The 21,814-nt window shown below is 34.5% G+C and overlaps 1 protein-coding gene across 1 annotated transcript; it reads left to right on the top strand.

The window, feature by feature from the left end:
• Positions 1–794: 794 nt before the first annotated feature.
• On the top strand, positions 795–3,174 carry LOC137819630 (peroxidase RIP1). Its single transcript, XM_068623533.2, has 3 exons — positions 795–1,093; positions 1,493–1,687; positions 2,431–3,174. The coding sequence occupies exons 1-3, from the start codon at positions 878–880 to the stop codon at positions 2,977–2,979; spliced, it is 960 nt and encodes a 319-aa protein (XP_068479634.1). The 5' UTR covers positions 795–877; the 3' UTR covers positions 2,980–3,174.
• The last annotated feature ends 18,640 nt before the right edge of the window (positions 3,175–21,814 follow it).

Genomic DNA, 21,814 nt, shown 5'->3' with positions numbered 1-21,814 from the left:
CCTATTTTTAATAAAGAGTGTTATTGTTTTCTTCTTTAAGTTAGATATAATGGTATTCTAATTTATTTCTCTTTTAGTAAATTATTTTAGAATATTGTATTTTTCTTATTCACCATTTCATTTTATTATAGCTATTATTGTTTTAGTAGTGCAGTGTTACCCTAAAACTCAACATTTTTTTTTAACTTATTTCTAGATAAAATTATGTAAAATTTCTTTGGAATTATTTTTCCATGAAAAAAAAATCATAGAAAATTGACATTTTTTTAGTAGTGAGATAAAAAATCTGACTCAATGTCCTAAAAGAAATAAAGACACAAATAGCTCACATCACTCTAGAAAGGGTGAAACGATAAACTTAAACCTACTACGTAAATAACCTCAGTTTATATAATATGGGCAAGTTGAAACTTTCCAATGATTCCAAATAACAAATAATAATAGTATAGTTTACAAATCAATATTGTAAAATGATTAACTGGCAAGAAAGTGAATATTTCGTTTTGACTCGATCGAAAGAGATGTACATTGATGTACGTTTCCCTTAATAGTATTTTTTAACCTAATCATTCAATGGTTGACTTTCAATTAACAAATCCCATGGACTAAATCAATCCATGACAAATTCTTTTTTCATTTTCTTATACATATCCAAGTGAACTCTTGCAAGTTAAGCATTTCATTAATGCCTTGATGAACGTTTCTTTCCCCGAATAGGTCAATTCTAGGTATGATATTGCGTAGAATAGTGCTTCATCCCTATGTATAAAAGGGTTGTAGAAAACATAAATCACCATAACCCAATAATTGGTTCTATCTCTTAGCTTACTAGCTAGTGATTTCTTATCTATTATCCACCATTCACTGCATGATATAAATGGCTTCCTATAAGCACTTCTCTGTTTTCCTCTATGCCTTTGTGTTTGCAGCTGTGGTATCAACAGCATATTCTTCACTGTCACCTGATTACTATGACTACTCATGCCCTAACGCTTTGAGCTCCATCAGAAGTGTTGTGGAAGCTGCGGTGCAGAAAGAGCAGCGTATGGGAGCTTCTCTCCTACGCTTGCACTTCCATGATTGCTTTGTTAACGTAAGACTTTCTAGTTGCATGTATATGTGTATGTACATGTGTTTGTACAATATTAATAATCAGTTTTATAGATAGACATAGCTAAACTTTTCTATAAATATATACTTCTAAGAAAAAAATGAGATACAAAATAAGTTTTTCTAGAAATTTTAAGAAATTATTATAAGAAAATTCTACAAATTAGTTTTAATTAGTAAAAAATTATTTAAATTTTTTTCTTATTTTCTTTTTGTAAAAATAGTTTTGAAAAAAATTATCTGAAAACACACTATTATTTGTCTTTGGAGGATGTTGCTTGTACTTCTTTTACCTATATATTTCTTTGCATGCCCGATAAAAAGAATGATGAAATTGTTGTAGTGTGATGAATAAGTTGGTTTTGTAATTGTGACTCAACAGGGTTGTGATGGTTCAATTCTACTAGACCCTTCACCCTCCATTGACAGTGAAAAGAATGCACTTCCAAATTTTCAGTCTATAAGAGGATTTGAAGTGGTGGATGAGATCAAGCAGGCTGTAGACGAAGCATGCGGAAAACCAGTTGTTTCTTGTGCAGACATATTGGCTGTTGCTGCACGAGACTCTGTCGTTGCGGTGAGTGATATTACTGTATATTACAACAAATTCCTATGTTAATGTTCAGTAGTATAGTCTATATTTCTTTTGTGCTTCATAGTTGAATTGATTAAGTCATGTTTAGTTTTTCTATATTATTTACCGTGTGTTCTTTTGGTACTTCTGGTACCTTTTAATATATTCTGTTTTGATAAAAAAAATAAGATTACCAGGTCAAGTAGAGTAAGGTTTAAATGATTTAATTTTATTTTCTAAAAACATGGTAGGAACAGGCAAACAAAACTAACTTAATAATAAGATTTATTTTATTTCCTGACTCAGTAATCATGAGATATTCAAATATGAAATACAACTTTGAAAATTGTATGACACTTTTACTCTTCTTTCTCCCATTTTCGTTGTCATGTTGTCAAAGATAAAAACTTAAAAACTTTATGTTTTCTTTCTTTTAACTATTTGTCAACTGAACTTGAAACTCTGAATAAAAATCATATATAAACTCCTGTTGCCAGGGAGACTCTAAACTTCAAGAGGTTCATGAAGATCCAAACTTTAAATTATAAACAAAAATCACTAGTTTTTTATGTCAGGTATAAACTCATCACAATTTTGTTCCTCATCTCTACAACAATGACTGTAAAAGGAAAATAGGCTACCGTGATCATGTGGGTTGATTTAGCCATCTGCAATTCACGTTGGCTTGTTGTTGTCAGTAACATGAAAGAAAATTGATATTAACAATGATGTGTTTTCCCTTGCAGCTAGGGGGGCCAACATGGGAAGTGAGACTAGGAAGAAGAGACTCCACCACAGCAAGCCGTGAAGCAGCAAATGCAAACATTCCAGCACCATTTTTCAGCCTTTCTGAACTCATCTCCAACTTCAAGAGCCATGGCCTTAACGAGAAGGACCTTGTTGTTCTCTCTGGAGGCCACACAATTGGATATGCACGTTGTGCTACCTTTAGGGACCATATCTACGATGACTCTAATATTAATCAACGTTTTGGAAAAGAACTTAAGTACATTTGCCCTAAAAAAGGAGGTGACTTCAACCTTGCTCCTTTGGACCGCACAGCAGCACAATTTGATTCAGTCTACTTCTCTGATTTGATTCATAGGAAAGGGATTCTTCACTCTGATCAGGAACTGTTCAATGGTGGTTCTACTGATGCATTGGTTAAAAGATATAGCTACAATTCTAAGGCTTTCCACAAGGACTTTGCAAAATCTATGATTAAGATGGGAAACATAAAACCACTCACTGGGAGTAAAGGGGAAGTTCGACTGAACTGCAGGACAGTGAACTAATTCATTACAGAACTGAAGAATCAAGTACGAGATGTAGGTGAAAATTTGTTTCGCAAGTGTTTGAATTTATTATATTGTAATGTAATGTTTGTACATGTATCCTTCATGATACAAGATTTTTTTTTTATTATTAAAATGTACTATTAAAGATTCAAAATAGAAAGATATTACAGTTTTGATGAAACTGTACGACTACCTTTGATTCAAACTTACATTGCATGAAGTTACAACACCATGGGTCACATTAGAACCATATATAAATGATAGAAATGACCCTAAATGGATTTAAAATTTAACTTCATTTATACACTATAAAAAAAAATCATTAAATAAAAATTAATTTTAGATATTAAAATAATTAATTACTATTTAATTAAATTAAAGACTATTTTATAAATTAAAAAACTATTAGTATCTAAAAGTTGTTTATATTATTAATACATTAAAAAAACATTTAATTTTAAAAGGGTTTATTAGTGGAAATTTTAATAACCTCTAATAACACACCAACATAATGAGGGTTTTCAAACCCTTGGAAAGTATCTGTGGTTTTTAATAAACCACATTAAAGATTTTAGTATATGAAAGGGAGCATGAGCAATGGAAGTTGGGTTGGAATACCATACTTCTGCTAACAACTTTCAGTGGAATGAAGGTCACGGGTGCCATATTCTACCTACAAACGTGGGTCATAGAAAAAGGACATATGTTCCTAGCCATGTCAATCTTATAGGCTCGTGCTTTTACAATCGTGGCTGATGCAACTGACTTTGGGGAGATGACCAGTTTGGGAAGGTATAACTTAGTGCATGGAGCAGCATTTTATATGACAATTCAAGTGATGCATAACTGTTTTTCTGGTATGGGAGCTGGTATGGTTCATGTCACACCCATTTATAGTTTAATTTTTCTGTCACGATGGTGCACTATTTGTATGTTAATCTTAGAGGTTATAGCTACATACTATGCTTCATTCAAGTATGTATCGTTGTCTGAGAGTAGGTGCTGCCAAAAGGCTGTTGTAGTTTGGTGTCTCTTTTTGGGTATGAATCTATCTATATCTATCTATATATATAACAATTGAGGGAGCACAAACACGTCTGTCTTTTTTTTTTTTTTTATCGACAATAACAAATAAATAAATTAGAATCACTTCAGGGGTGGTTCAACCCTTATACACATTACACCCCACCAAATCCAGTTGCATACCACCAAAACCAACAAAACAATCCCTGTCCATATATAAACTAAAAAAACTTTAGTAAACTAACCTCATACACTCCATTGGTTCCAAACACCAATCAGAATAGGAGAAGGAAACTGACCGGGAATTTGTAGACACCCAGAACCACACCTTTACTTGTACCAATGCAAAAACTTCAGATACATCCGCCACTCCTCCTTTGAAAAGTAAGTGATTCCTGTGGCTCCAAATTTCACTAACCACCCCTACCCAAATTGTGTTCCAAACTACCAGACCCGTCTCAGAAGAAAAGCTCAGCCTAAACTGATCAAAGTTCAGCTTCGGCTCAATGTGAGACACAAACAGAATCCCAAGCCATCTGTAGCATAGACACCAAACTCGCCAAGCAAAAATGCATCCAAAGAACAAGTGACTACCAGACTCTTCCTCTTTCCCGCAAAAAACGCACCACAGACTTTCTAACTGCACCCCTCTTCTACTAAGATTAACCCTAGTAGCAAGCTTGTTTTCCAACACCCTCTAAGCCAAAAGCCCTGCTGAAGGAATTGCCTTGGACCCCCATAACTTACAGAAAACCGACGAAGAAACCACCTCATTATCCTTCCTAATAAGGTTATACGCAGAACTGACTGTAAAAAATTGGAGACCCCCAACCTTCCAAATCCATTTATCAACCTCACCTGGGACAACCTCAACCCCAAGCAGGAGCTGGCTCAACTGATCCGCCATCGGATTCTCCCAATCGAAAAAAGACCTCCTCCAATCGAGCTGCCAAACCCATCTTCCGTTAGTCCAAGACCCCACCTCCAGCAAATTTGAGTCTTTGTTAGAGCTGATGGAGAAAAGTCTTGGAAATACACTCTTCAGCGCCTCCCCCTTCAACCATCTATCCTTCCAGAAAAAGATATCATTCTCATCGCCTACTTTCCACTCAAAATTGTCTTCGAAACTTCTCCCCCAACCCTCTGAAGACCAAACTTCCTTCAGATCTTTCCACCAAAGAGAGCAATTTCTACCTTTACCTTCCTCTCCCAAACCTCTCCAACCGCCGTACTTAGAGAAAAGGACTTCCTTCCAAAGGCCTACCTCAGCCGAACCCAATCTCCAAATCCACTTCCCCAACAAAGCCAGGTTGAACTGCTTTGGATGTATGATTCCAAGCCCCCCGAACTCACGAGGCTTACAAACCAAGTTCCAGGAAGCCCAAGCAATCTTCCTTCCGTCTGCCCCCCATCCCCAGAGAAAATCCCTTTGAATCTTGATCAACTTCCTTTCCACCCCAGAAGACAATTTGAATAACGACATAAAAAATAAACAGGTCTGTCTAGACACGTGTCACAACCTCAAATTTTTGGAAAAAAAAATTTCAAAAACATTTTTTACCACAAAGGGAATTGTTTCCACATGTCACTCTCAGGGCACATCATCGTGACTCTCTAAATGCATGACACGTAGCGTATCAAACATTAACCACGTCTCCCACCCCATATTAACTTTTTCAGTCTGACCCTTTGCATTCTCTCTCTCTCTCAGACTCTCTGCACACCACGCCTCTCACTCTCTTCATTCCCTCCACACACTAAACCCTTACTTTCTCCATTCCCTCCAAAACTCTGAGCTTTCTCTCTTCTACTTTCCCCTTCTCTTTCATCGATTTGGCAACTGCAAACCTTCTGCTCATTGCCTTACCACCACTACAAATCTCTTTTTTAAGGTATTTTTCACTTGGCGCGATTTTTGAAATTTGAAATTTTGAAATGGTTATCAAGATTGGTTTTTGAGAATATATAGGTGCAAAGACCCATTCATATCTCATTTCCTTTTTTCATTTGCCGAAGAACAGGTGATTCTTTAATCATTTCTTTTCATTTTTGTTGGGTTTTGATGTATTTTTTATTCGCAAATGATGATTTTTTATTCTATGTTTCTTATGCTTTTCGTTGTTCTTGGGTTTTCTCATTAAAGTTTCAAACTTTGATCTGCTCCGAACATAAAAGGTGATACTTTTATCATTTTTTTCAATTTTTTGGTGCATTTTCTGTCGTTTTATTTATGTTCGTGGTTCTTTGTTTCTTATGCTTTTCGCTGTACTTGGAGTTTCTCATTAAAATTTTGAACTTTGAACTGCTCCTGAGACTTTCTTTCAATTTTTTTGGTTCACGGTGCGTTTATTGGTTCTGTCCAGTTTGTTCATCTCATTCTTTTCATTTTTTGCATTTTTTTGTCCCTCCCTATGTATTCAGTATTACATTCATTAAGTCTTACTGCTAAGTGTCATCTCACAACATTTTTTTAGAGTTGGGCCTTATAATATCACTCCATTTTTCTGACCTTAGTAATATATTATATAACTTAGCAAAATGTTTTATTTGCATGTAAGCAGAAACAAACGTGCATGTGTATTTCTTTGATGAAAAAAACAAATTATTAAAGTGTTACTTATAGGAATAGAATTAATTACATTTCTTTTAAGAATTTATTATTTAATAATGTACAATTTAAATTTAATGTAATTTCTATGTAATATGTATTTTTTTCTTTGTTATTTTAACTTTAATCTGCAGTGTATTTTATATTTTACAATGTTTACCTTCTTCATTTTATTTGAAAAAAATTTTGGTAACTAATTCATAGTATTTTTTTTAAACCATAAATTAAATCACAAAAAAAATAATAACAAATTTATTGGCTTTGATTTTCATTTCATATAATTTTATGAACAAAATATAAATTATAATATTGAAAAATTAATGAATAAAATGAAATAATATTGGTAACTAAATGGAAACTTAACATGACTTATATAATAAATTACTAATTTAAAAAAGGTATTTATATATTTTTATTAATGTCAATTGAATTCTTAAAAACTTTTTCTTTCTTTCTAAGATTTTCAAAATCCTAAATAAATAAAAATCCTGAAATTTGTAATATCATTTTTAAACCAAAATTTGATTTAAAATTCTAAATATATCCATATCCTAAATTATTTAATGTTATTTTTGAATAAAAATCTAAAATTAATAAAATTTCTAAGTTTTTCAAAATCATAAATAAATACAAATCCTAAATTGTTTTATTTCCTACTTAAATAAAAATCTAAAAGAAATAAAATTTCTAAAATTTTCAAAATCTAAATTATTTAATTTTCTACTTAAATAAAAATCCAAAACAAATTATATTCCAAATTTATTCAATATCGTAAATAAATACATACCTAAATTATTTAATATTATACATAAATAAAAATTTGAAATAAATGAAATTCATAAATTATTCAAAATATTAATTATTCAAAATCTTAAATAAATACAAGTTATTTAATGTCCTACTTAAATAAATAAAAATTAATAAATACAATTTCTAAATTATTCAACCTTCTAAATATACAAATTCTAAATTATTGAATATTTTACTTAAATAAAAATGTGAAATAAATAAAATTTCTAAATTATTCAAAATCTTAAATAAAATGTGAAATAAGATAGTTTTTGAAGTAGGGGTTAACATAACAAATAATGAAATTCAGGTTATCCGAATTTTAAGATGAATCTTTTTTACATAACTGTTTATACATATATATATTATATAATTATATGAATTATATTTTTATACAAAAAAGTAAAAGAAAACGCGTCAAATAAATCAACAAAACTTGGGGTGGGATGAAATAATTTCATGTTAAATAACTTCAAAGAAGACAATAAGATTGTTTTTGAAGCAGAGGTTAACATAACAAATATTCGGGTTATCCGAATTTTAGGATGACCCATTTTTTACATAACTGTTTATTGTTACTTACTTTCCTCGAAATTTTTTCTAGTTTGTTATACTTGAATTATTTATTTATGTCCATGGATTGTTTAGATTAATTTTAGTAGGTTTAGGCTTTTTTATTTATTCGCATATGGTAATGATTATTTCTTATATATTTTTAATTTTTAATTTTTTTGTAGGTTAAATGATTTCAAAGAAAACGATAAAATTGTTTTTTGAAGTAGATGTTAACATACCAAATAATTAAATTAAAGTTACTCGTCTTTTAGGATGAATAATTTTTTTACATGACGGTTTTTTGTTACTTTCTCAAAATTTGTGTCAGTTTGTTCATACTTAACCATTTATTTATTTACATGTATTATTTATCTTTATGCACTGTTTATATTAATTTTAGTATGTTTAGTTTTTTTTATTTATTCGTATATGCTAATGTTTATTTATTATATATTAATATTTGATTTTTATTTTTTTTATTTTCTTATTCACATTTACATTTACATTTATATATATATATGTATATTTAATTATATAAATTATATTTTTATACAAAATAGTGAAGAAATTGTGCCAAATAAGTCAATGAAACTTAGAGTGGGATAAAAGAATTTATGTATGTTAAATGACTTCAAAGAGAGCGATAAGATTGTTTGTGAAGTAGGTGTTAACATACTAAATTATTAACTTCAAGTTATGCGTCTTTTTTTACATAAATGTTTATTGTTACTTACTTTCTTCAAAAATTTTGTCAATTTGTTAATACTTGAAAAAATAATTTTTTTTACGTGTATTATTAATCTTTATGCATTGTTTATATTAATTTTAGTATGTTTAGTTTATTTATTTATTCATATATTCTGATTTTTATTTCTTATATATTAGCATTTTATTGTAATTTTTTTTATTTATTTTCCTATTTCCATTTATATATATATAATATAATTATATAAATTATAATTTTATATAAAATGTACCTGTTTGGAGAAATGGGGCCCAGGCACGGTCGGTTGACGTAATGAGATTGCTGACGTGTCGATCTTCTTCTCCTTCGGTCGGGCGGGGGAGGGTACCTGCGAAGGCACTCCGACGCTCAAGTAAGTATGAGATTCTAAGCGCGGTTTCGTAAGTGAATGAAAACGTACCTTTCTCTGGCTTGAGCACAGTATTTATAGGATTGTCTAATGGGCTTTCTATCCCTTGGGCTCAGGGTGGTTATGGATATGTCTTGCCAGTCGTGCTCCGGAATACCCGGGAAACATATCTTCTTTAAACGCATATTCCTTATTCTTCGGAGGTGTATCTTAACCACCTTAGCTTGTCACATAAATGCCCTTACATTTATTGTGCATTAGGTCGGTCGGTCACGTACGTTCGTCCGGTGCCTACCGGTACATAAAATAGTGAAGAAAACAGGTCAAATAAATCAACAACACTTGGAGTAGGATGAAAGAATTTTAGTATGTGATATGATTTCAAAGAATGCGATAAGATTGTTTTTGAAATAGAGGTTAACATACCAAATTATGAAATTCGAGTTATTCCTCTTTTATGATAAATCATTTTTTTTTACATAACTCTTTATTGTTACTTATTTTCCTAAAACTTTGTGTCAATTTGTTGATAGTTGAACAATTTATTTATTTATGGTATATTATTTATAATTATACATTGTTTATATTAATTTATTTATTAAGATATGCTTATGTTTATTTCTTATATACTAATATTTGTTTTGTGTTTTTTTTATTTAATTTCTTATTTACATTTACACTTATATATATATATAATATTTAATTATGTAAATTATATTTTTATAAAAAATAGTGTAAGAAAACACATCAAATAAATCAACAAACTTAGAGCGGGATAAAAGAATTTTTGTATGTTAAATTACTTCAAAAAAAGTCATTTAACATATTTTTTGAAGCAGATGCTAACATACCAAATAATGAAATTCCTAAATTATTCAAAATCCTTAATAAATACAAATCCTAAATTATTTAATGTCATACTAAAATAAAAAATTGCAATAAAAAATTCTTAAATTATTTAAAATTTTAAATAAATACAAAATCCTAAATTATTAAATATAGTACTTAAATAAAAATTTGCAATAAATAAAATGCTTAGATTATTTAAAATTATAAATAAATACAAATCATAAATTATTGAAAGTCATACTTAAATAAAAATTTACAAGAAATAAATTTCCTAAATTATTCAAAATAAAATTCCTAAAATATTTAAAATAAAATTCCTAAATTATTCAAAATTTTAAACAAATAAAAATCCTAAATTATTTAATGTCCTACTTAAATAAAATATATGAAATAAATAAAATTATTATATTATTCAAAATATTAATAAATAATAATTCTAAATTATTTAATTCCCTACTTAAATAAAAATTTGAAACAAAATAAAATTTCTAAAATATCCAAAATTTTAAATAAACACAAATCATAACTTATTTTATGTGATACATAAATAAAATTTCAAAAGTTTTTAAAAATTCAAAATAAATACAAAATAAATTATTTTATGTCCTACTTAAAGAAAAATATAAAATAAATAAAATTTCTATGTTTTTCAAAATTTTAAATAAATAAAAATCCAAAACTTTGTAATGTCGTTAGATAAACATAAAAAATCAATAAAAATTTTAAATTAATCAAAATTCAAAATAAATTCACATCCTAAATTATTTAATGTCATAATAAAAAATTAAAATTAATAAATTTCTAAGTTTTCAAAATTCTAAATAAATAAAAATTCTAAATTATTTTATTTCCTGTTTAAATAATAATCTCAAATAAATATTGTAATAAAATAATATTTTCTAAATTATTTTACTTACAAAAATTAAAGTTATTGTAATTTTGGATTCGGATGTTTTTTATTTTTATGTTTATATTTAGGATTCTGGATATTTATTTTTACTGTTATGTTTATATTTATTATACTGTTTTATTTATGGTTTTCTTTACAATATTTGTTCTGCATATTACATAAAATAAGTGTTATATGATATTAAAGTTGTTTTTTAGATTTCACTTACAATAAGATTTTGCTGGAGTTTGATGAACTGAAGACATGAAGTTTTTTTTTATTATTTTTTTAAATAAAAATTGAGACAGTATGTAATTCAGAATTTTGTAATGTGTAATTTATTTATTAATTTAAATTGTATGTTTTCTATTTTCTATTTTTAATTTATTATGTTTATATTTATTACACTCTTTATTCATGGTTTTCTTTATAGTATTTATTCTACCCATGTAATGTCATATACATAAAATAATTATTTTATGATTCACTTTTATTTATATTTCAGATTTCACTTACAACATTAATTTTTTATTTTACTTTTATAATATAGTTTAAATCTTACGTAATTTTTTATATCAATAGAAACATAAAAAACAATCAATTTTTTTATAAGAAAACTAAAAGAAATAATTTTTATGTTGCAAAAAACGTAATAAACACAAAAACAACAATATGAAGAACAATGGAGGAAACAAACCAATAAAGAGATGAAAAAAATCGACATAAATGATAAAAGTAAAGAACTTTGATAAAACAAACCCAAAAAATACTATAAAAAAATAGTATAAAAAATTATTAATATAGTAATCATACTTCATAAAATTATACCTGTATTTCTTTCTCGTGGGGTTAGTAACCCTAGTTGTTTAGACAAAATCACATAGGCAAAATCACATAATGGTTTATGCTCTAAGCCTCAAGGAAGAGTAACCATGTGATTGTTGTATACGGGTTGGGATACCCCTGAAGTATCCCTCTTAATTTATTCATTCATTGCTGATAAAAAAAAAGATTTTAGTATATTAGTTTTCTCTTTAAAAAAACTTTATGTTGAGTTAAAAGTTGTTTTTTTCCTGATTTTGTTTAGGGTTTACACACTCGATATATATTTCCTGAAAACTCAAGCGCGTTAGATTCTTTAGTTTCATAGAAAATTGGTTTGCTACTCATGCGAGACTACAATTTTTTTCCGAGACAAATGGTTTCAAATATAAATTGTTTTCATTTTGCTCTATTTGGTTTTTCAATTGGTTTTCACTTTTCCTATTTCTCATGTCTTATAACACTTTTGTCACTAATTCTCGGGTGTTGCGTTTTCGTGAGCAGATTTGTTTTTGCTTTTTTGAACAAATTGTTCTCAATGGTGCGTTTTCGTTCCATAACTACATTGCATTTTTGTATTAGGAACTACAACACATTTTGTGGTTTTAATGCTTAGGATCTCTCTGTTGGTCTCTTGTTTACCTTTCTTTTTGTTTCTTTTGTTGATGCTATTTTATAACTAATTCTAAAGTGGTGAACTATGTCACATTGATATGTATTAGTTTTTTTTTAGATTATTGCATTACCAAATTCTCGTGCTTCAGTGTTAAATAAAATGCATAGATGTGTAAAAACTTTCAAATTATGCTAGCTTACTTTAAATCATTTTTCCTGATTATTTTGTGGACCATACTTAGTTATTATTTTAAAGAAAAAAAAAGGAGTTTTTATGGTGTCCTCTTCATTGAACTATCACCATTCTTTTATTCAAGTGTTAGAAATATGAAAAATAGAGTGAGTGAAATTGTGTAGTCACTTAACATAATTTATTTTGATCAGTAAATAATTAATGAAATTAAAATGGGACACTTGAGGAGTGTCCCAACCCTTGTACAAAATTCAGATACAAACTAAGGGGTTAACACAAGCTAAAGCCTTCATTTGCTCACACATAGATTTACTATTGTATCACAAGCTAAGAGTTACTGCTACCGTGCCAGAAGAGCACCATATACACCATAGGGCCAACCATCTACTAAACCATTTACCAGACCTTCAGCCCATCCAATTGGCTCAAAAAACCACACTGCAGCCACTAAGCGCATAACGGTTTGGACTCAGAATCTGGATCTGAACATAGGATCACAGCTACAACCTGCTTACCTTAAAAGGAATCTGAATCTGAATTTATTGTTGCTCCAGTATAAACCAGCTATAGTAAATCTGCAATAGGACTCCCCTTCACAGCACCCATTAGCGCCTGCCAAGCATACCCATGACCTTGGCACCATACAGCAACAACTATGTAAGGCCTTTGTCTTCTTGTACTTAACCGTGATATCTTGATGATGCAGATTACACCTACTAATTATTTCCACACAACAGTCCTACAGTTCCACCAGCATATCAGAAGTCTTACCTGCAATGGGACATCCACGTCTTTCAGCAGAGACAGAACCACAACCCACCATATAGAACCTAAGAGCTCCTGCAAACGGGTAGACCTACTGTGGTATAGCTAAAGCATCCAGCCAGCACATACAGAAGATCTTCACACCAGCCAAATCTCACCTTCCAATTGGCATTGACACCTCGCCAGCATTGCGTCCTGCCATAGTCACTTAACATAATATAAAATAGAAATTTGCCTTATTCTGTTCATTGCCTTTTACTCGTCACAAGTTCAGTTTATAACACTTTTGGAAAAGTGTTCAATTTTTTTATAATATTTCACTAAACACTCAAATTATAATGTGTTGAAGAAGTTACATGTAGGAGTGGTGAAACAACTTGTTTATTAAAAGTTTAGCACTTGTTTATTAAAAGTGCACCTAGTACCTAGTTTATAACAAAAAAGTTAGTTGGTCCCTGAGATTGTATATATTCATGTTTTGATATATTTTACTTATGAAGTTATGAATTCCTAGCAGAAGTGATATGGTGGCTCTGTACACAACTCTTTAATGTTGTAATTTGGTCAATGATATATTTAAGTGCTTTTATACTGTTCTTTTCTAGTGTATAGAGCATATGATATCCACTTTAGTTATTTACTTTATTTGGGTATTTGCTGCACCAAGTCCTATCAATTCTTATGTACCAAGCCAACTCAAAATGAATTGTACTTACCCATGTGTTCCCCACCATTCAATATTTGAATTTTGGATTCTGATCTAACTTCAGAAAATTGGTTTGTATAGTTGATGCTTAAGAATATGAGAAAGTTGAATAATGGTTATGGCGCTATGCTACAACTTATCATGTGAAGATGAAGATACTAAGCTGCAACTTATCATGTGAAGATATTTCTACCTGATGATATGGTTAAAGATTGTAGTGGTTCTATTCATTGCAATTGTGAGTGAGTGATGAATTGTGAACTAGATATATTCAACTTCCATTTAATGTTTGTTATGTTTTTTTTTTATGAATAATAAATAAATTAAATTAAACAGGAATACTTTAAAAGAATGCTTTAGAGAACCGGTGTAAAAAATCCACAAGGCTACACCTCTTTGTAACTAAGAGTAGAGAACCAAAACAAACAAAGGCTTCTAACTCTTAAGACAACACCTTTACAGCCCCAAAATTATAAGGGAAGCATAAACCAACATGAAACAGCAATGAAAAAGCCAAAAAGTTAATTGGCCAACCAGTTCCTAAGTAGCGTCCAGAAAAAGGCTAAGGTGCAAAAACTTGTGTAATTTGCCTTCATATACACTGCATAAAGGTAGCCATGCACCATTCTGCTGTTCCTTCGTATATATTTATGCCACCGATGTTCACCACACGGTCACTCTTTCCTCTTTCAAAGTCATTTCCTTTTCATTCCCTGAAAAAGAAAAATCTACTTTCCTACCTTTCAGCTAAGACGTGGACACATTTGTTATGTCATAATTTTATATTTTCTAGGATGGTGAGACTAAGCCAAGACCTCCTGGTACTAGACTTGTTGTTTCCTATGTAGACTTCTACATTGCAAATAAAGGTATCATTGCACCACAATTTGGAGATAAAAAGTGGGACGACGAAGCTATCTGAGTCCTATCTAATGCCTTCCCTCATCATGAAGTAAGTAAAATTATTTGTTAACATGATCTTGTTTTGGTTAAAGAATCTCTTAGAGCCACGTATAGTTGCAATAATTACTGCTGTTAGTGTAAATCAAGCAATATTTATGAATGGTTTATAGGAATTTAGGGTATATTTTATCCTGAACATCTTGAAGAATATCCATTAAAGATGAATAACAGACAACAGTCAAAATTAGAAGTGGGAACAACGTGCTGTGAGGGATTCTAGATAGAAAAAATTCCAAATAATATACGAGTTTTTTTAGCTCCAACTGCAACCCTTGGTTTAGAAATAGTGTTATCTCTCACTATAGGGAAGAGAGAGATTGAGCTTCATAGAAGGTGAATGGCTTTGGCATGGATGGGTCAGAGTTAGGAGAATCCCCGTTAGCAGGTAGCAAACCCGAAGTTGCGAGGACGGATAGTCTGACATTCTGGTTCAGCAGCCGGTTTCGACGTTAGAAAATATCTTTGTTTCGGATAGTGCAGTTAAAAATTATAATAGATTATATTGGCTAAAAAATTATATAAATGAGGCCACTTATTTGGAGTATTGGTAAGTAATTGGTTTCACTTCTTCCGGAAAGGACAGCTGCAAGGTGAGGAATATTAGAGGGATTAACAGTGTTTTCGATGATGAAAATAATTAGGAGGGTTAGGAGACAACATTAAAAAAAAATATTTAAGAAATTTGATTACTATGGAATAGGCATATATGGTTTGTTTACAAGGTACAAAATGTTTTGTATTAAATAATGAGAGTTTTTATCTTATCTTGGGTTCTAATTAAATAGATTGGATTGAAAATGGAGTTAGCAATAGTGCATGTGAGATTATTACGATGTGGAGGAAAAATTGTTTTCAGATGTCTAGTTTCATTAATGGAAGGAATTTCATTACTATTGAAGGGTTATGGAAGGTTGGGATTGGAGCACAAGTCACAATTGTAAATGTTTATTGCTCTGGTTCGTTAAAAGATAAGATGTTGATTTGGAAAGATTAGCAGGTACTGGAAGAATCAAATTTCTAAGGCCTGGTACGTAGCTGAGAATTTTAATTCTATCAGAAGATAATAGGAGAGGAAGATTCTAATCTCTATGTCTGACTATAGCAGCGAAATAAATGAGTTTAATTCCTTTATTGAAAATTCTGAATTGTTACATACCCCGTTGTTTAATAAATAGCATCAGTCTTAGTGTGACATTAATCAACATTAGTATCTGCTTGAAAATTGACTTCGCCGTAACATCCACTCTTGTATAATTTGTTTCTAGTTAACAACAACAATTTGTCATTTGTATTGTTTTTTGGCAAACGCTAATTAAATAGTCATTTTCTTGTACTGGAAAAAGGAAACACATTTGCTCAATTTTTCAAAAATTAAATTTTTTTGCTATACTTTTAAATGAAAGTAACCGAAGGAGGACGGGGTCTACGAATTAAAAATCTTAAATTGTTCAATATGGCTCAGTTAGAAAAATGTAAGTGGAGACTTGGTAGTGAACAATCAGGTTTATGGAAAGGGATAATTGATTCTAAATATGCCTCATGGAGAAACTTAGATAATGTGAATGAATCACGCTACGACTCTTGGTGGTGGAGAAAATTAAAAGAGCATGTGGTAATAACATGAATAATTGGTTTGAAATGAATAGGGGATGGAAAGTTGGGAAAGGGAATAAAATTTTGTTTTGGTCAGATGTGTGGATTGGATGTGCCTCTTAAGGATAAGTACCCAAGAGTTTTCGCTAATGCAATTAGTAAAGAAGGTATTGTGGATCCATTTGGCATATGGCAAGACAACTCTTAGGGTTGGAATATGTCTTGGAGAAGAGAGTGGTTCCATAGGGAGTTTGGTATGGTCTTAAGTTTTATTCAAGATTTGGAAAACACATCAGTGGATATTAGTAAGGAAGACGTGTGAGTGTGGAAGGGAGAGTCTGATGGGGTGTATAAGATGAAATTAGCATATCATATTCTTATGCCCCAATATCTACATATGCAACATTTTAGTTTTGAGAATTTTTTGAAAACCAAAGCTCTTCCCTTATCCCAATTTTTTGCATGGAGACTCATTATTAGAAGAATACCCAATGTCGATAACCTAATGCGTAGGGGTGTGCAAGTGAGCTTAGGGTTGCGTGTACTATGAGGAAAACACAAAGAGAGTATTATTCACTTGTTCTTCACATGTATGGTGGCCTCAAAGGTGTGGTACTTGTGTGATCGGTGGGTAAGAAAGGAGAATGTACATCATGAAAGGGCAGACATGCATTTTAATCAGCACAACCTGATGGTGTTGAATGGTAAAGCTAATAAGATGTGGAAATGTGTGTGGATGCCTATCACTTGGGATATAGAAATAAAGAAATAGTGTGATTTTTAATGGCTTAGTGGTTGATCCAGTTAAAATCTTCGTTGTTGCTCAAATTAAATCATGAGCATGGATTAAGTATAAATACACTAAGTCATGTTTTTTAGTGTTTAGATCTAGTGCAACTTGATTTCTATCAGTTAAAATGGTTCTCAACTTTTGTTGCGGAAAGTTGCTTGAAGTAGCATTGGTGTTCAAATTTGTTGTGTGTTTGTACTAACCCAGTGTGGAGAGGTTTTGTCTAGTTTTTTCCCCTCTGTTTTTTTGCTTAGGTGGTTGTGCAGGATGTAGGTCCTCTCTCGAGTTAAGTAAATCTCTATGTAGGCTGGTAGCAATAAAGAGAATGCTGGAAGAAAAAAGTTGAGTGGAAGGGTGAAGAACATATAAAGTGATCAACCAATGTGTTGAAATCTCTTAACCTTCCTTTTTGGCATTTGTCACAATATTCTCGAACAATAAAGAAGTTGAGAATGGTTTTCTCTTTTCCTTAAGATATCAGTGGGAGTGTGAGCCTGCATGATGGAATATGTTGGTCTTATATTTTTTGTAGCTATCTGGTTGACTTAGGTTTAAATGCACTTTTTATTCACACTTTTTGTGCATGGGTGTTTAGTAGTTTCTTCTCCTTTTTTTGTTTTTTTTTGCTGTTGTAACAGGCACATTGGTTTCTTGAGGTACCTTTTGTAATTGTACCGTCCCATCCCCGGGTGTTGACCAGAAGTCAAAGTCAAACACATGGTGGGATTCCTCAAGGGACCCATGGAAGAAAAGTCAACAAGTCGACCGCTCGAGGCATTGTCCAAGAAGAGACATCGCCGAGCAGAGACATCGGCAAAGCAAGACATCGCCTAAGGAAAGACATCGGGCCTCAACGGTTCGAGGCAGTAGCAAAGAAAGGTGGCTTCAAGGCCATAGGTTCTAGTACCAGTAGGGGGTAAGCCCGACTCGTGAAGTATCCACACCACTACTGGGAGACCCTGGGACAGATACGACCCACGAGAGGGCCATGACCAGGGGAGAACCACGTGCATGATACGAGAGAAAGGTAGAAACACCCCAGGGCAAGTGACTAGTGATTAGGGTGCATGAGTTGGCGCCCAAAAAGTAAACCCACGTGACAGAAGCACTTCGCAGAAAAGAGGGCTCGCACAATGGAAAAACCCTAAGTTGGGTGGCGGCGCTGTGGGGCCCTATGCACAGAATAACGATCAAGTCAAAGGGGCACGTGGCAATGCCCACGTGCTCATAAAAGGTTTCAGGGAAAGTTTTCCAAGGTACGCGTTAATTCAGTTAAGATTCGAACGTTTCAAGGAATATTTTTATACGCTTTCAATGCGCTTTAACGCGCTTTAAACATGATAGATGTATAAAAAGGGACCTTGAGGCATTTGAAAGGAGAGTTCTTTAACCTAATAGACACAGATACACAGAGAAAACCCTAGTTGTCTTCGCAGCGCACCCCCAGTGAGCACAAGGCAATTAGGGCAACACAGTTCTAGTTACTCGGTTTCAGTTATTCAGTGCAGTTTTTCGACCACCTCCGAAGGGTGTGTCACCTTTGATGTTTCTCGCTAGCTGACTTGATCGTCGGAATGCAAACGGCCGCAAGGGCGCCCCTTTGTTCACTTCTTTTCAGGTACTCACAGACGGAGCAAAACGAAGGTGCCCTAGCTCGCGAGGACAAGCCGCATGCAAAGACGATCCCGGTCAACCGGCGGGAACATCTGACGCCCACCGTGGGGCCGATATAAAATCAGTCCCACCACACAAGTTTTCTCAGTTTCAGTTGCAGTTTTCAACCCAGTTCCTTCGAGATTTTACCAAGAGCCATTGTTCGTTGAAGAATTGGTGCAGTTATCGCCAATTGCTTTTGGTTGAATCTCTGTGCGATCGCGTTCGTTCGAGTTCCAGATAAGCCATGACCACAAGACCTGCACGCGCTAGGAATGAAGAGATGACCATGCAACAACTCATGGGCATGATGCAAGGGCTGCAGGAAGCCATGGCAGCGTCGAAAACGGAGCAGGAGCGCATGCAGGCGGATCTACCAGCTTCTCAGGCGAGAAACGATGAGCTCCACCGTGCCAACGAGGAGTTACGCCGTGGATGGCGCGGTGGAGACGAGCCTGAGGCTGCATCCCCACCTAGGGAATTCACAACGCCATTCTCACAGGCAGTCCTAGAGACAGCAATCCCCAACACGTTCACGGGGCCCAAGGTAACCTTCACAGGGATGGAGGATCCTGAGGCACACCTCACGGCGTTCCACACACAGATGTTGTTGGTTGGTGGTTCTGATGCCGTAAAATGCAAGCTCTTCATGAGTACTCTGACTGGGATGGCTATGGATTGGTTCATCAGCCTCCCCGAGGGCCACATCACGTCCTTCGCCCAACTCTCACGATTATTCAGAGAGTAGTATTTAGCCAACAGGGCCCCAGCCCCAGTCTCGTACGACCTTTTCGACGTAAAACAATTTCAAGGTGAGACCCTGAAGGAATACATAAGCCGCTTCGGGGCGCAGATGGTGAAGGTGGGTACCACAGACGAACCCATGATCGTTTACGCATTCAGGAAGGGGGTACGTCCCGGGTCTTTCAGTAAATCGTGGAGAAGCAGACAGAACAATCGTCAGGTTCACAACCGGCGAGCAGTGAGGGACAGCAGCACGAGGTACCCATTCACTGCGAGATTCACACCATAGCTGGTGGGTTCTCGGGCGGTGGGTGTACTGCATCCCAACGCAAGAAGTATGCAAGGTCTGTGATGTCAGTAGAAGCTTTTGAGGATCACTCGCCCGATGTGGACATCACATTCACCAAAGAAGACCTCAGGGATGTTGTACCCCACGACAACGATCCCATTGTAATCTCGTTTGTTACGGCGGGAAGGATGGTTCACCGAGCGTTGGTTGACCAAGGGAGCTCGGCAGATGTGATGTTTTGGCCGACTTTCGAAAAGTTACAGTTGTCTCCAGACCAGCTGAGGTCGTATGGAGGTTGCTTATACGGTTTTGCTGGTGATCAAGTGGAGGTCAGGGGGTACATTGAGTTAAGAACGACATTCACAGATGGGGCGACCTCGCGTACAGAGAAGATCAGGTACCTTGTCGTGAACGCTCCTTCGGCATACAATATCCTGTTAGGAAGGCCAACACTCAACAGGATAGGAGCTGTGCCCTCCACTAGGCACATGAAGGTCAAGCTACCTTCGATGGAGGGGGTGGTCATCACCATCCACTCTGATCAAAAGGAGGCAAAGAAGTGCTACGAAAACAGCCTCAAGAATAGGCGATCAGTGTGCCATGTAACCACAACGCCACCCCCTGGCGCGGGGCCTGGACAGGAAAACCGACGAGTTGTGGACGCAACACTTGAGGTGGCTGCCGAAGGGGATGTGGTGATGGCGGATGTTGAGAACGCCGCTCTGATGGAGGAGGAAACGGACTGCCCGGTTGTCACCAGGGAGTTGGGAATCGCGAGGGCGGTCATCGCTAGTGAAAGGAGGCCTCAGCCGGTTAAGGATTGGCTCGAGAAGGAGATCGGTGGAAAGACGTTTAAGCTGGGGAAGACCCTAGATAGCAAGACGCAAGACCAGATCGCCAAGGTGATAGGCAGACATCTGGACGCGTTTGTGTGGTCTGCCTCAGATATGCCAGGAATTAACCCTGATTTCTTGTCCCGTCGTTTGGCGAGCCTGCCGGTTCTGTGCAAACCTCAAGTGGGAACGCCCCTCATGTTATATTTTGCCGTAACCGAAAGGGCGCTAAGTGCGGTGCTCGTCCAGGATCAAGATCAAGTCCAGAAACCTATCTATTTTGTTAGCAAGGTGTTGCAGGGCCCAGAAGTGAGATATCAGGCCTTGGAGAAAGCAGCGCTGGCGGTTGTGTTTTCGGCGAGAAGGCTGCGTCATTACTTCCAAAGCTTTGCAGTATTGGTAATGACTGACTTACCCATCCAGAAGGTTCTAAAGAAACCGGACGTAGCTGGGAGGATGGTAAAATGGGCGGTGGAGTTGTCAGAATTCAACATCAGGTATGAGCCCCGAGGACCGATCAAGGGGCAAATCTTCGCTGACTTTGTGGTTGAGCTATCTTCTGAAACAGCGCAGAGTGCCGGGAGTGATGATCGTTGGGTACTCTCGGTGGATGGGTCGTCCAACCAGTTGGGTAGCGGGGCTGGAGTTATTTTGGAAGGGCCCAACGGTGTGTTAATAGAACAATCTCTGAGGTTTGCTTTCAAAGCCAACAATAATCAAGCGGAGTATGAGGCGTTGATCGCCGGTATTTTGTTGGCAAAGGAGATGGGGGCAAAGGTGCTGATGGCCAAGAGCGACTCTTTGCTGATCACTGGGCAGGTGACCGGCGAGTTCCAGGCCAAGGATCCGCAGATGGTGGCTTACCTGGAGTATGTGCAGGAGTTAAGGAGGTCTTTTGCTTTGTTCGAGGTGGTGCACGTGCCAAGGGAGCAGAATGCCCGAGCTGACTTGCTAGCCAAGCTCGCCAGTTCAGGCAAGGGGGGCAAGCAGAGGACCGTTATACAAGAAACTCTGAAGACACCTCGAGCATTCGTAGCAGACCACCAGGTTCTTCAAGTT

This window comes from Phaseolus vulgaris, chromosome 10 (genome assembly GCF_051622355.1).
Source record: "Phaseolus vulgaris cultivar YP4 chromosome 10, ASM5162235v1, whole genome shotgun sequence".
NCBI lineage: Eukaryota > Viridiplantae > Streptophyta > Magnoliopsida > Fabales > Fabaceae > Phaseolus > Phaseolus vulgaris.
The sequence above is the reverse complement of the archived record's forward strand: the minus strand, read 5'-3'. Positions and strand labels throughout refer to the sequence as shown.